A 12,704-nucleotide genomic window follows, 5' to 3' on the forward strand; every position below is an offset into this window, starting at 1 on the left:
TCTCGTTTGCTGTGACATACTGTGGTTTTGTGTCAGTAAAATAGTAATAATAATAATAATTTTACTGACACAGAAACACAGTATGTCACAGCAAACGAGATCTCTATGCTGGATTTCGTATCACAAAATCACAAGTCGAACACTTCCCAAGCATCTAGGACTGTGTGAATAATAATAATAATAATAATAATAATAATAATAATAATCCTGCTTTTCTCCCTAAACAAGACCCAAAGCAGTTCACAGCATTTTAAAAACAATGTAAATCCAGATCCAGCATATACATAAAAATAACCTATAAAACCATATATACAACAAGAGAAAAATAGCATAAATAAAAACATTTATCAAATACAAATACAATTGTTATGGGAAACTCATCAATACAGATGGTAAATTTTGCACAACACAGTGAATGTTAGGCTTCCTAATGTTCCAAAACTAAGTCTCTTCATTAAAAGTTCGTGAGAACAGGAAGGTTTTTTAGCTGCTTTGTAAAAGATGCCAAGGAGGGGAGCTGTTTTGACTTCCTTGGGGAGGGAGTACCAAAGGCTTGGGATGGCCACCCCTCTCTCATTGCCATCAACCGCAATTGCAATGGTGGCAGCAATGAGGGAAGGGCCTAGCCAGAAGATCTTAACATTTGGGCAGGTTGGTATGAGGAGATGCGATCAGATAAGTAGGACCTGAATAGTTAATGATATACAACCAAGTAACCACAAATGATCTCTCTAAACCATGGAATGCAGGCCATGACCTTTTCTCAGAAGGGAAGCTAAAGCATCCAGAGCAGATTACAGATACAGTTTTGAAGTCTTGAATCCTGCCTGAGAAAAATGGAAACATATTTGTGGATTCATTCTACTCAGCCATGGGCAAACTCTGGGTGTTTTGGATTTCAACTCCCAGAAATCCCAGCCAATATACCGACTGTTAGGAATTGTAGTAGTGGAAGTCCAAAACACTTGGAGGGCAGAAGTTTTCCCATGACTGGTGTCAATGCACCCAAGACTGTTGGAAGTCCAGAACCTCCTAGAGGTGACTTATCATACATTTTAACCGCATGTCGGGTTATTCTAAACTGTTTTGCAAATAGATGCAACAGAAAAGGATGGACATCCACCATTCCAATTACAGAAGCTGCTCTAAAGACAAGATAGTTTATGAAGCGCAGAACAATTTAAAGTGTCACAGCTCAGTCTTCTAATGCCTCACAGCTCTATCTTTATTTTCCAGGATCTTTTACCCAAAGCTGCCACATCATTTTACCTAATAGCAAACTTCTCTTTGCGTGTATTCTACAGTTCTATGACAGTGCAGAAAAATTATACCATGGCACATTTTGTGAATTGGTTGTTTCTCCGCCACTTTTTTTTGTTGCCCAAAATTCAGAATGCTCATGGCAAACAGCATTTCAGATGTTTGCTGTGAGTATAAACTTTGTTTGCTAAGTATGCAGTGGCATGAAAAAGATGTGTGTTTTGCATATAGCAAATGAAACAGTGTGGGATATGCAATCTGGAAAAGGGAAAATCCCATTGGCACAATGGGAACTGTTCTTATTCTAAATGAATTACAAAGATATTTGAACTCTATTTTGACAATAAGCCACTGGGGGACTAGAGATAAGTGGAGCTGGTTAACTAAAAGAGAAATCAATTAACACATTGTTTCCACTGAATTGTTCTCACTTTTCCACTGAATATTAATGATAACAAAACAACCATTTTTTTCTAAGATTCGCTTTCTATGCTTCACCCATAACTGTCTGTCATCCTCAAGCTAGAAAGTATTAAGTAAACAAGTGGATAACTAATTGGATGTCTGTTTTACATGGATTGCATTCTGTTTATAGTAATTACCCTAATTGTGTGACCATAAAGGGGATGAGTTGCAATTCCCTAGTGTCTACAATTGGAACAGATGCCAAAACTTTTCTTTTTGTCTTGTTAAGACAAAATAGTAAGAAATACAAATGAAATCCTTTTGATGAAATACCTTCATTAGATGAGCAACCTTTAACCCACAAATGCCAAACTATGTGCTATTTTAAGAGGGACCCCCTCCCAAATATTTCTGTTACTATGGTATGTGTTGATGATGTGCGGACAGTATCTCAAAATTAAGAAAGCTAAGTGAGATTTAATAAAACTTTGAACCATCCTTAGCTTAGCCTGGGCATTTTTTTTTTATATTAAAACCCCACCCCCACCCCCAAGAAACCCCCTCTGTATCTTGGGAGGTCTGACTTGGCCACAGTGGTCCATGCTTTGGTACATCCCAAATAGATTACTGCAATGCACTCTATGTGGGGTTGCCTCTGAAGACTGCCTGGAAGCTTCCGCTAGTCCAGCATTCGGCAGCCAGGTTGCTCATGGGAGTGGGGTACAAGGAGCGGACAACCCCCCTGCTACGCCAGCTCCACTGGCTGCTTCCGGGCACAATTCAAAGTACTGGTTTTAACCTATAAAGCCCTAAACAGTCCTGGCCCAGTTTACCTGTCTGAATGGGTCTCCCCTTTAAGATAATCCGGGGAGGCCCTGCTCTCGGTCCCACCACAATCGCAGTCACGTCTGGTGGGGACGAGAGACAGAACCTTCTCTGTGGTAGCCCCTCGGCTCTGGAACTCCCTCTCTAAGGAGGTTAGATCAGCCCCCTCCCTTTTGACCTTCTGAAAAAAATCTTAAACCCTGGCTGCAAGCATTTGCAGATTAGACTGTTTTTATTGGCAATAATGACATTTTAATGGACCGCAATTTGGATGGATTTGGATGATGTTTTTAATAGGCATCATATGACTCCTAAAGCATTCTTTTGAAATTCAGTGACCCATTAGCAAACCAATTTTCAAAGATGCATTTTGAACTTGTTTTATAGCCACATTGCTTTTGGGGAAGAAGTGGACTCTGGACCCACAAACGTTGTCTTAGTGAAAACAAATTTGCTGTCAGGTATCTAGCAAACAATCTTTTCATTAATAGGTTCTTGTGGGTTTTTTCGGGCTATAGAGCCATGTTCTAGAGGCATTTCTCCTGACGTTTCGCCTGCATCTATGGCAAGCATCCTCAGAGGTAGTGAGGTCTGTTGGAATTAGGACAATGGGTTTATATATCTGTGGAATGGCTGGGGTGGGGCAAGGAGCTCTTCCCTGCTGCAGTTAGGTGTGAATGTTTCAGCTGATCATCTTCATTAGCATTTGAAGGCCTGCCTGAGCCTGGGAAAATCTCTTGCTGGGTGGTGTTAATCTGTGCCTGGTTGTTTCCTCTCTGTTGTTTTGCTGTTGTAATTTTAGAGTTTTTTTAATACTGGTAGCCAGATTTTGTTCATTTTCATGGTCTCTTCCTTTCTGTTGAAATTGTCCACATGCTTGTGGATTTCAATGGCTTCTCTGTGTAGTCTGACATGGTGGTTGTTGGTGTGGTCCAGCATTTCTGTGTTATCAAATAATATGCTGTGTCCAGGCTGGTCAATCTTTTCATTAATCTTTTTGTGACTGATTTTGAATCCAAATAGGAGAGCTCAACCTAATGATGCCTTTTGAGCTGTTGTGGAGTGAGATCCTCTTTAAGCTATGTTTATTTGTTGTCTTTGAAAGTCCCATATGGAGGTAGGCATTTATATTTGGTGATTATCAAGACATCTTCATTGAAAATCTATTTAATCATCATTGTCCTCATGTTCACTCAGGAATTTTCTTCTAGATAAAAATTATAACGAGTCCAATTCATTGAACGTGGCATGGATTCCTTGAAAATTGTTCTGGCTCAGATCCCTGGTTTCTTCTTGCTCTCTGTTTAATAAACAAAATTATCCTTATTCACCAAGTGTTTGTTTCTAGTTAACTTGAATATTTTGAATACAGAGAAGCCAATTTGGAAAAGAGTTTGGACTAGACTCTTTCCCATTGCTTTCCATACACCTATTTATGTATATATTGTCATAAACAGGCCTCTTGATGATAGAGTATGACCTTTCCTCTTTAGGTTTTTATACTGCTTGACACTTAATTGCAGTCATGCTGATTTATGGGCTTTGATGTCTATTAATGGTTCCATATCACAGGCATGGGGCCCCCGGTGGCGCAGTGGGTTAAAGCACCGAGCTGCTGAGCTTGTTGATCGAAAGGTCGCAGGTTCGATTCCGGGGAGCGGCGTGAGCTTCCGCTGTCAGTCCTAGCTTCTGCCAACCTAGCAGTTCGAAAACATGCAAATGTGAGTAGATCAATAGGTACCGCTCCGGCGGGAAGGTAACGGCGCTCCATGCAGTCATGCCAGCCACATGACCTTGGAGGTGTCTATGGACAACGCTGGCTCTTCGTCTTAGAAATGGAGATGAGCACCACACCCCAGAGTCAGACATGACTGGACTTAATGTCAGGGGACTACCTTTACCTTTACCTATCACAGGCATATGTTGTATCGTGCAGAAGTGCCACTTTCTGTGATTACAGATTATATAAAAAAATTGCTAAGTGCTTACTACTGACAGAAGGAATTCCTAAAATATTAAGGAGCTGAACTGGCAGTACTTTAGAGCTGACAACTGTTTTCATGTATGCTTGCCTCCCATCTGCTCAGCCTATGCACTTGTCAGTTACCTACTTAATACATATGACATGCTAAAGCAGCAATCTTATATGGATATCTTTTCAAGTAAGGACATACTTCTAATAGAACAGCACACAACTGTAGGATAAGTCCCAAGGTGACAGACCTAAAAGCCTAACCGAGCAAGTGGTATATTGGCACAGGATTTTAGGGAAGAAACAAAATGGAATTTGAGGGAGACAGTGGATGTGGTGCAAAAATAAGCTACACAGCCATAACTTTTGTCATTTGTTCAGAAGGCAGTACCATTGTACCAAGGCCCCGTTCCACACAGCTGAATAAAATCCCACATTATCTGCTTTGAAAGGGGATATATGGCAATGTGGACTCAGAGTCCTTCCACACAGTCCTATATCCCAGAATATCAAGGCAGAAAATCCCACAATATCTGCTTTGAAATGGGTAATCTTGAGTCCACATTCTGATATTGTGGGATTTTCTGCCTTGATATTCTGGGATATAGGGATGTGTGGAAGGGCCCACAGATGACCCGTTCAAAGCAGATATTGTGGGATATTCTGCTGTGATATTCTGGATTATATGGCTGTGTGGAATTATTATTCATTTATTTATTTTGAGCAATTCTACCCTGCCCTTCTCAACCCCCTAAGGGGGATTCAGGGTGGCTTCCAGGGTGAATTGATGCCTACAATTCACACAATAAAATACATAGTAACAATAGTTATAACAATTAAAACATTACATTAATACAATAAAAATACAATAAAAATCCAGCCTGGAATGGCCATAAATGATTTCTATTCCCAAATAGCCATGGCTAGGAATGCATGCCAATTATAACAGGAATGTGAATTTGTATTTAATCTAATTTACTTAGGTCCCTTCCACACTTCCATATAATCCAGATTATTAAAACAGATAATCCACATTATATGGTTTGAACTGGATTATATGAGGTCCCATCTACACTACCATATAAAATCCAGATTATCTGTTTTGAATTGGATTATATGGCAGTGTAGACTCACACAATCCAGTTCAAAGCAGGTTATGTGGATTATCTGCTTTGATAATCTGGATTATATGGCAGTGTAGACTCACACAATCCCGTTCAAAACAAAAGTAATGTGGATTATCTGCTTTGATAATCTGGATTATATGGCAGTGTAGAAAGGGCCTGAATTCACACTGACATATAATCCAGTTCAAAGCGAATAATCTGGATTTTTATGGTAGTATAGAAGAGGCATTAGGGTCCTTCCACACAGCCATATAACCCTGAATATCAAGGCAGATAATCCACAATATCTGCTTTGAACTGGGTTATCTGAGTCCACACTACGATATAACCCAGTTCAAAGCAGATAATGTGGGATTATATACAGCTGTGTGGAAGGGGCCTTTGTCACCATCACCACCCCGGCCAATGTCAGCTAGATTATTAGACCTATATTGGGGAGACCAAAACCGCATTATTTCATACTATTATATGATATGCCTATTCAGCTATTAACTCACTACATGTTTGACCTGGGAGTAATCACTAATGTAATTCATTCAGGTGCTGTGGAAATGAAACAAGATTATTTCATGAGAGATATCCAGAATGTCCTGATTTGGAGATAGGAACACATAAGACCCTCCATTCAGTCTCCAATTTCTCCAGCCAAATTTTAACAACTCACAGTATCTGGTGGAGAGAAGTTAAGGGAACATTTTAAAGTCGATCAGAGTAGACAGCACAGGGACTTCTGGCTCAGCAAGGCTTGACTTTATATGCATACACATATAGGGTCTAATTAAATGTTTCCCTAGGGGAGCAGGGGGATAAACAGTTGTGGGAATCAGGCAACAGGATAGCTGAACTGACTCAATCCTCTTCCTGCAACCTCTGGCCATGAGCTAGCTAACTAGTGTTTAAATGCTCCAGGCAAACTTTTATGCACTTGGAGCCTAACACGGGTATCATCTTATAACTGAATGATCACTTATTACATGTAAAAAAAGACATCTGTGCAGATTGTTCAAGGATTCTTGAAACCACAAAGTGCAGATGGCTGTGCTGAAAGGAAAGGAAAAGGAGCAGATGGCACTCTTCCAGCTGCTTTTACTTCATGCATCTGTACTCTCTCCCCACCAGCCACCCCAGCTCTCTTAGTCTTACCTCCAAGTAGCAGTGACACAATCAGATCTGACGCAGCCTTTAAGCTGCACATGTCTTCTGGCTTGGAACTATCCTGGAGCCTCTTCAAAATTTCTGCCACAGCCTCCTGAATACCAGCTTCAACCAACTGCAGTTTCAGGGTATCTGCGCAAGATATGATGAACAGGAAACTGCTAATTGAATCTTGGGAACTTGTTGAGTAAATTAATTTCTTTCCACATCCTGATTTGCATCCCACCCCAGTGGCACAAATGCAACAAGGGGAAAAGGTTTGTGTGGACATGGCAATGCCATCTTTACCAGTTTAGGGGATTAGGGGACTCAGGATGGCCCTACAGCAAACACATTCGGTGCCATCATAATGATAAGAACAATCAACAAATTCATTAAAACAAAACTTTAAATAAACACACCAATTAAAATCTGGGTCTGGGTCAATTCATTGTCACTTCGAAATTGCTTATGTCTTCTTCACACAAGACGCTATTCAATGGTTAAATGCAAGGTCCCACAGCCAAGTCTTGAGTTTCCTTCTAAAGGACAGGAGGGAGGTGGCCAATCTGATGTCTTTGAGGAGGGAATCCAACTGCTGAGAAGGCCCTGTCTCTCATCACAACCAATCGTGTTTGCGATGGTGGTGGGATCGAGAGCAGGGCCTCTCCAGAACAGAACTCAAGAACGGAAAACGGAATATTGGTGGGCAGGAAATGAGATGTAAAGATGGGCTCAAAGCCAACCTTAAAAACTCCGGCATAGACACTGAGAACTGGGAAGCCCTGGCCTTTGACTGCTCCAGCTGGAGGTCAGCTGTGACCAGCAGTGCTGCAGAATTTGAAGAGGCACTAATGGAGGGCGAAAGGGAGAAGCGTGCCAAGAGGAAGGCGCGTCAAGCCAACCCCAACCGAGACCACCTTCCACCTGGAAACTAATGCCCTCACTGCGGAAGAAGATGCAGAGCAAGAATAGGGCTCCACAGCCACATACGGACCCACAAGAACACTGGAAGACAGCCATCCTCGGAAAACGAGGGATCGCCTAAGTAAGTAAAGTCTCCAGATGATCTTAAACTTCGTGATGATTCATAATAGGAGATACGTTCAGACATTTAAGAACTTCTTGTGCTATCTGCTTCCTCCACATAATGTCTTTTGGAGGCTTTGGAGTGGTACTTTTACAACTTCGTTTTACATTCCTCAGCAGTGTATCTCTTTCCCACCTTCCACTGATGAGCACATAGACAGGTGTACAGCGGTAGAGCTTATTACCAAAAGTTACCAAATCCAATTAAAAATATCAATGAGTTATAGGGGACTAGGAGTAGAATATTGTTGGCTAGGAGTTTAGGATAATTGCATTTTTCAGCAAAAGAATGCATATCCTCAGCATGTCCCGGTCCTCAAACACTCTCTGCTTCATTCGGAAAAAAGCTGCACTTGCAGAGCTCAGGTGGTGTTGTATTTCAGTGTCAATATTGACTTTTGTGGAGAGGTGGCTGCCAAGGTAGCAGAAATTATCAACATTTTCTAATGTTACACTATTAAGCTGTACTTCTGGCATTGGAGAGGGATTGACTGGTGACTGCTGGAAGAGCACTTTGCTTTTCTTGATGTTCAATGACAGGCCGAGCTTCTCGTATGCTTCTACAAAGATGTTTAGAGTGGCTTGTAGGTCCTCTTTTGAATGTGCACAGACGATGTTGTCATCAGCATACTGGAGTTCTATAACAGATGTTGTTGTAACCTTGGTTTTGGCTTTGGGTTGGAATCCGTAGGGATACCAAGGTGCTTGTTTATAAAGCTATTGTCCTCCCAACCCTGCTATACATCTGAGAGATGTGGACAGTCTACAGGCATCACATGCAACTCCTGGAACGATTCCATTAGCGCTGCTTCTGGAAAGTCCTGCAAATTTCTTGGGAAGACAAACGGACAAATGTCAGCATGCTGGAAGAAGCAAAGATCACCAGCACTGAAGTGATGGTCCTCTACCATCAACTTCGCTGGACCGTCCACATTGTCCGGATGCCCGACACCGTCTCCCAAAGCAGTTGCTCTACTCCAAACTCAAGAATGGAAAATGGAATGTTGGTGAGCAGGAAAAGAGATATAAATATGGGTTCAAAGCCAACCTTAAAAATTCTGGCATAGACACTGTGAACTGGGAAGCCCTGGCCCTTGAGCGTTCCAGCTGGAGGTCAGCTGTGACCAGCAGTGCTGTAGAATTTGAAGAGGCATGAATGGAGGATGAAAGAGAGAAACATGTCAAGAGGAAGGTGCGTCAAGCCAACCCCAACCAGGACTGCCTCCCACCTGGAAACTAATGCCCTCACTGCGGGAGAAGATGCAGATCAAGAATAGGGCTCCACAGTCATCTATGGACCCACCCAAAGGCGGCCCTAGGTAATTTTCAATGGTAAGCAAACAGTATTTTGCCCACCCCCCAACCAATCACTGATACATATTTTCTGTTCGTCGTGGGAGTTCTGTGTGCCATATTTGGTTCAATTCCATCATGCTCTTTGATTGTAGGTGAACTATACATCCCAGTAACTACAACTCGCATATGTCAAGGTCTATTTTCCCCCAAGAGCGCCTCAAGAGCGCCCCTGAGCGAAATCAACTATACTGCAAATGCTTACTTCACGTAATGGGTTGAGCTGCCCCTGGACCCACCAGTACACTGATCTTGGAGGACTATCCTACTGGGACAACAAGGGATCGCCTAAGTAAGTATACTCAGCATGTTTTTTTTTTCCCAATTTCTGTAAAATTTGTTTGGATTTGGTACCTTTTGGAAGAAAGCACAATTGTAACCACATCCTTTGATCATTTCCCATTTTTGCTCCAGATCCTCAGCTTCCACCACTTTAGCTACCGTCCTAAGACTGAAATATCACTGAACACAATTGCATACATCTTACACAGCACAAGACACAATTAAGAAAACATGACCTTTTTCTTCTATCTGTAGTGTTGTGGGAGATGATTAACTATGGTGCAGTATGCATATGGATATTTGAGACCGCACAGATGGGCCTAATTGCCTCTGCTACACAGGGGATCTTACCTATCTCTTCCGCTGACTGATGAATTGCAAAAATGGAGCTCATCCTGACCACATGATGCCAGGACTATGAAGCCCACCTCTTCTTAATCTGCAGATGAGGCATTTGCACTGAAAGCTCAATATACTCTTAGCTTGCAGAACTGGAGTGCAGCTGCTCAGCCCTGGTCCTAATATATCATTGATTTTTTAAATAAAGAGGATAAATAACTTTTCGCCTTTGTCCAGATCTGGGTTGTGATGGCTTGGCACCTCAAGCTCCATGGCAGGTTGTGATTGTAAATGGAATTTTTAAACGCACCATGGCTATGTGAGGCTGAAACATACAGAAATTTATTTGGGTTGTTGTAGGTTTTTCCGGGCTATATGGCCATGTTCTGGAGGCAATTTTTCTCCTGACGTTTCGCCTGCATCTATGGCAAGCATCCTCGGAGGTAGTGAGGTCTGTTGGAAGTAGGAAAAATGGGTATTTATTTATTTATTTATTTATTTATTTATTTACAATATTTCAATTCCGCCTTTCTCAAATCTGAAGGCGACTCAAGGCGGCTTGGACAGAATTAGTTGCCTTGTCTATGCCTCTGCTTCAGATCTTAGAAATGTTGTGAATTGATAGTTGGTTGGTATAATCATTACCATCATTTCTAATGTTCCCACTACAAGTGAGTGAAGTAGAGCTATGGTGACAACTATTAGCTTCCTAACAGGAGCTGCAATAGCTCAGAGGGTTAAACCGCAAGCTTCAGGCAATCTGCTGACTCCAGAGGGTTAGCAGTTCGAAGCCGCAAGTTGGGGTGAGCTCATGGCTGTCAGACCCAGCTTCTGCCTACCTAGCAGTTTGAAAGCATGTAATGCAAGTACATCAATACGTTTGAAAGCATGTAATACAGGTAGATCAATAGGTACTGCCTCAGTGGGGAGGTAGAAGGGAGCCCTGTGCAGACATGCCAGCAATGATCAGAGAGGTATGTAGACAACAAGCTCCTTGGCATGGAAAAATGATCACCTCCACATGGCTGGAGTTGAGCATCGCTTCCACATGACGGAGAGAGAAAGGGGAAGGTGTGCTGGTACGGCTGTACCAGGAGTTCCAACTTTATTTTCTTTCTGTTATCTGTTTGCAGTCATAGGGCAGGCCTCCTGTCCATCATAATTAAACTTTGGTTCCGCCCCTTGTTCAGGGCTCTGGGAGGGAAAGGAGCCATTTTTTGGGCAGTCTCTCATAAGGAAGCTAAACTATAGGATGTAGACCAGCCCATCCTGTAGAAAAGCTTCTTTTCTCAAGAACATCTGGGGAAATAAAAACAGAAATTCCAGGGAAAAGGTCCCAAGGCTCTGGCTGAGAGCTCACAGCCTCTCAGCAAACAGAGGGAAAACAGCCCTGAAGTTCTCAAAGAATTCTCTGAGGGAGGACAGCACTACAAATCTACGGAACTCCATCTGAAATATCTACAAGCCTTGACTGGTAGGTCTACTTGATACCCAGATGCATTTGGAATCGGTAGTAGGACCCACACCAATGAGGCATAGATAGTAAACAGCCTGGGAGAGGTTAAATAGGGTTTTTCCTACAGAGAAAGTACAGTTAATCAAAATCAGATACCAGACCATTGAGGACTAGACTAAGAAAGCCTTGAAGTGTTGTTTGAGCCATTGAAGATTTGTTGTTTGTTCCATAATAAAGACTTTGTTGTATCATTAAAGACTCTAAAGACCATCACTTCAGAAAAATCCCCGAGAACCTCTCTTTGAGGCACCCTGGCTTCCAACTGGGCTTAAAGTATACGTCCTATAGAAAAGATAGCTGTTACAGGCCCAGCGCACGACAAAACAGAAGGCCTTTACATCTGTCTGTGTATTTTATGTCATTGTTCACTATGTAAAAAGGCACTGAATGTTTGCCTTTTATATATAAACTGTAATCCGCTCTGAGTCCCTCCAGGGGGATAGGACGGAATATAAATAAAGTGTATTATTATTAAAGCGTATTAAAATATTGTTGATAATAATAAATATATTGAAAATATTGTTTCTGTTAATGTGACTAGCTTTAAACATTCTAGAGCCTAGAATATTTAAAGCTGTTCAGTCACATAGATAAAATATAACACTATGTCCTGATTTGCACCAACAGTCTAGAATCTGGACAGTTGGTGCAGATCAGGACATAGTGTTACATTTTAAATCTGAATGAACACACAGAAGCTGTGAGGGGTGGTTGGTTGGTTGGCTGAAAACAAAATAGTTGGAATTGCAGACATGAATAACTGTGACATTTCCCTTAAGTGGTTTCATTAATCTTAATTTGGTTAATTGAAGTTGATCATGCTGCATTAATTAACCACGGATGTCTACTGTGATCTAATCAAAACAAAGGCTTTGGGAGCCTTTAAAATATAATGTGGGTAACTAATGGCATTCAGTGGTCCAAATATCCAAAGAAATATGACAGTCCTGTAGAGTGCTTGTTTTTTTTTATCATTCCTCTCCCACTTGATGGCCATGGCAGCTTCATATGTCACATTTTCCGCTTGCAGTCACACACTGTACATCAGGGCTTAAGCAACTTAGCTATGGAATCATGGGCACCACCACTATTTGGTAGAGAAGGATAAGGCATGGCAGTTAAAGTAGTGTAAACTTGCATTAATTCTGCGGTGTAGACAGTGGCGGTTCAACCCATTACGCAAAGTAAGCATTTGCAGTATAGTTGATTTTGCCCAGGGGTGCTCTTGAGGCGCTCTTGGAGGACCTTGACATATGCAAGTTGTAGTTACTGGGATGCAGAGTTCACCTACAATCAAAGAGCATTCTGAACTCCACCAATGATGGAATTGAACCAAATATAACACACAGAACTCCCACAACGAACATAATATATATATCAGTGATTGGTGGTGGTGGTGGTG

The 12,704-nt window shown here is 41.7% G+C and overlaps 1 protein-coding gene across 1 annotated transcript in view; it reads right to left on the reverse strand.

Annotated features, from left to right (window-relative positions):
* LOC132771255 (rap1 GTPase-GDP dissociation stimulator 1-like) overlaps nucleotides 1-12,704 on the reverse strand; it is a 69,783-nt gene that overhangs the window by 26,104 nt on the left and 30,975 nt on the right. Inside the window, exon 7 of the mRNA XM_060769013.2 lies at nucleotides 6,733-6,876. Coding sequence (XP_060624996.2) covers nucleotides 6,733-6,876 — 144 coding nt within the window. The remainder of the gene's footprint in view (nucleotides 1-6,732; nucleotides 6,877-12,704) is intronic.

Source organism: Anolis sagrei, chromosome 3, assembly GCF_037176765.1.
Source record: "Anolis sagrei isolate rAnoSag1 chromosome 3, rAnoSag1.mat, whole genome shotgun sequence".
NCBI lineage: Eukaryota > Metazoa > Chordata > Lepidosauria > Squamata > Dactyloidae > Anolis > Anolis sagrei.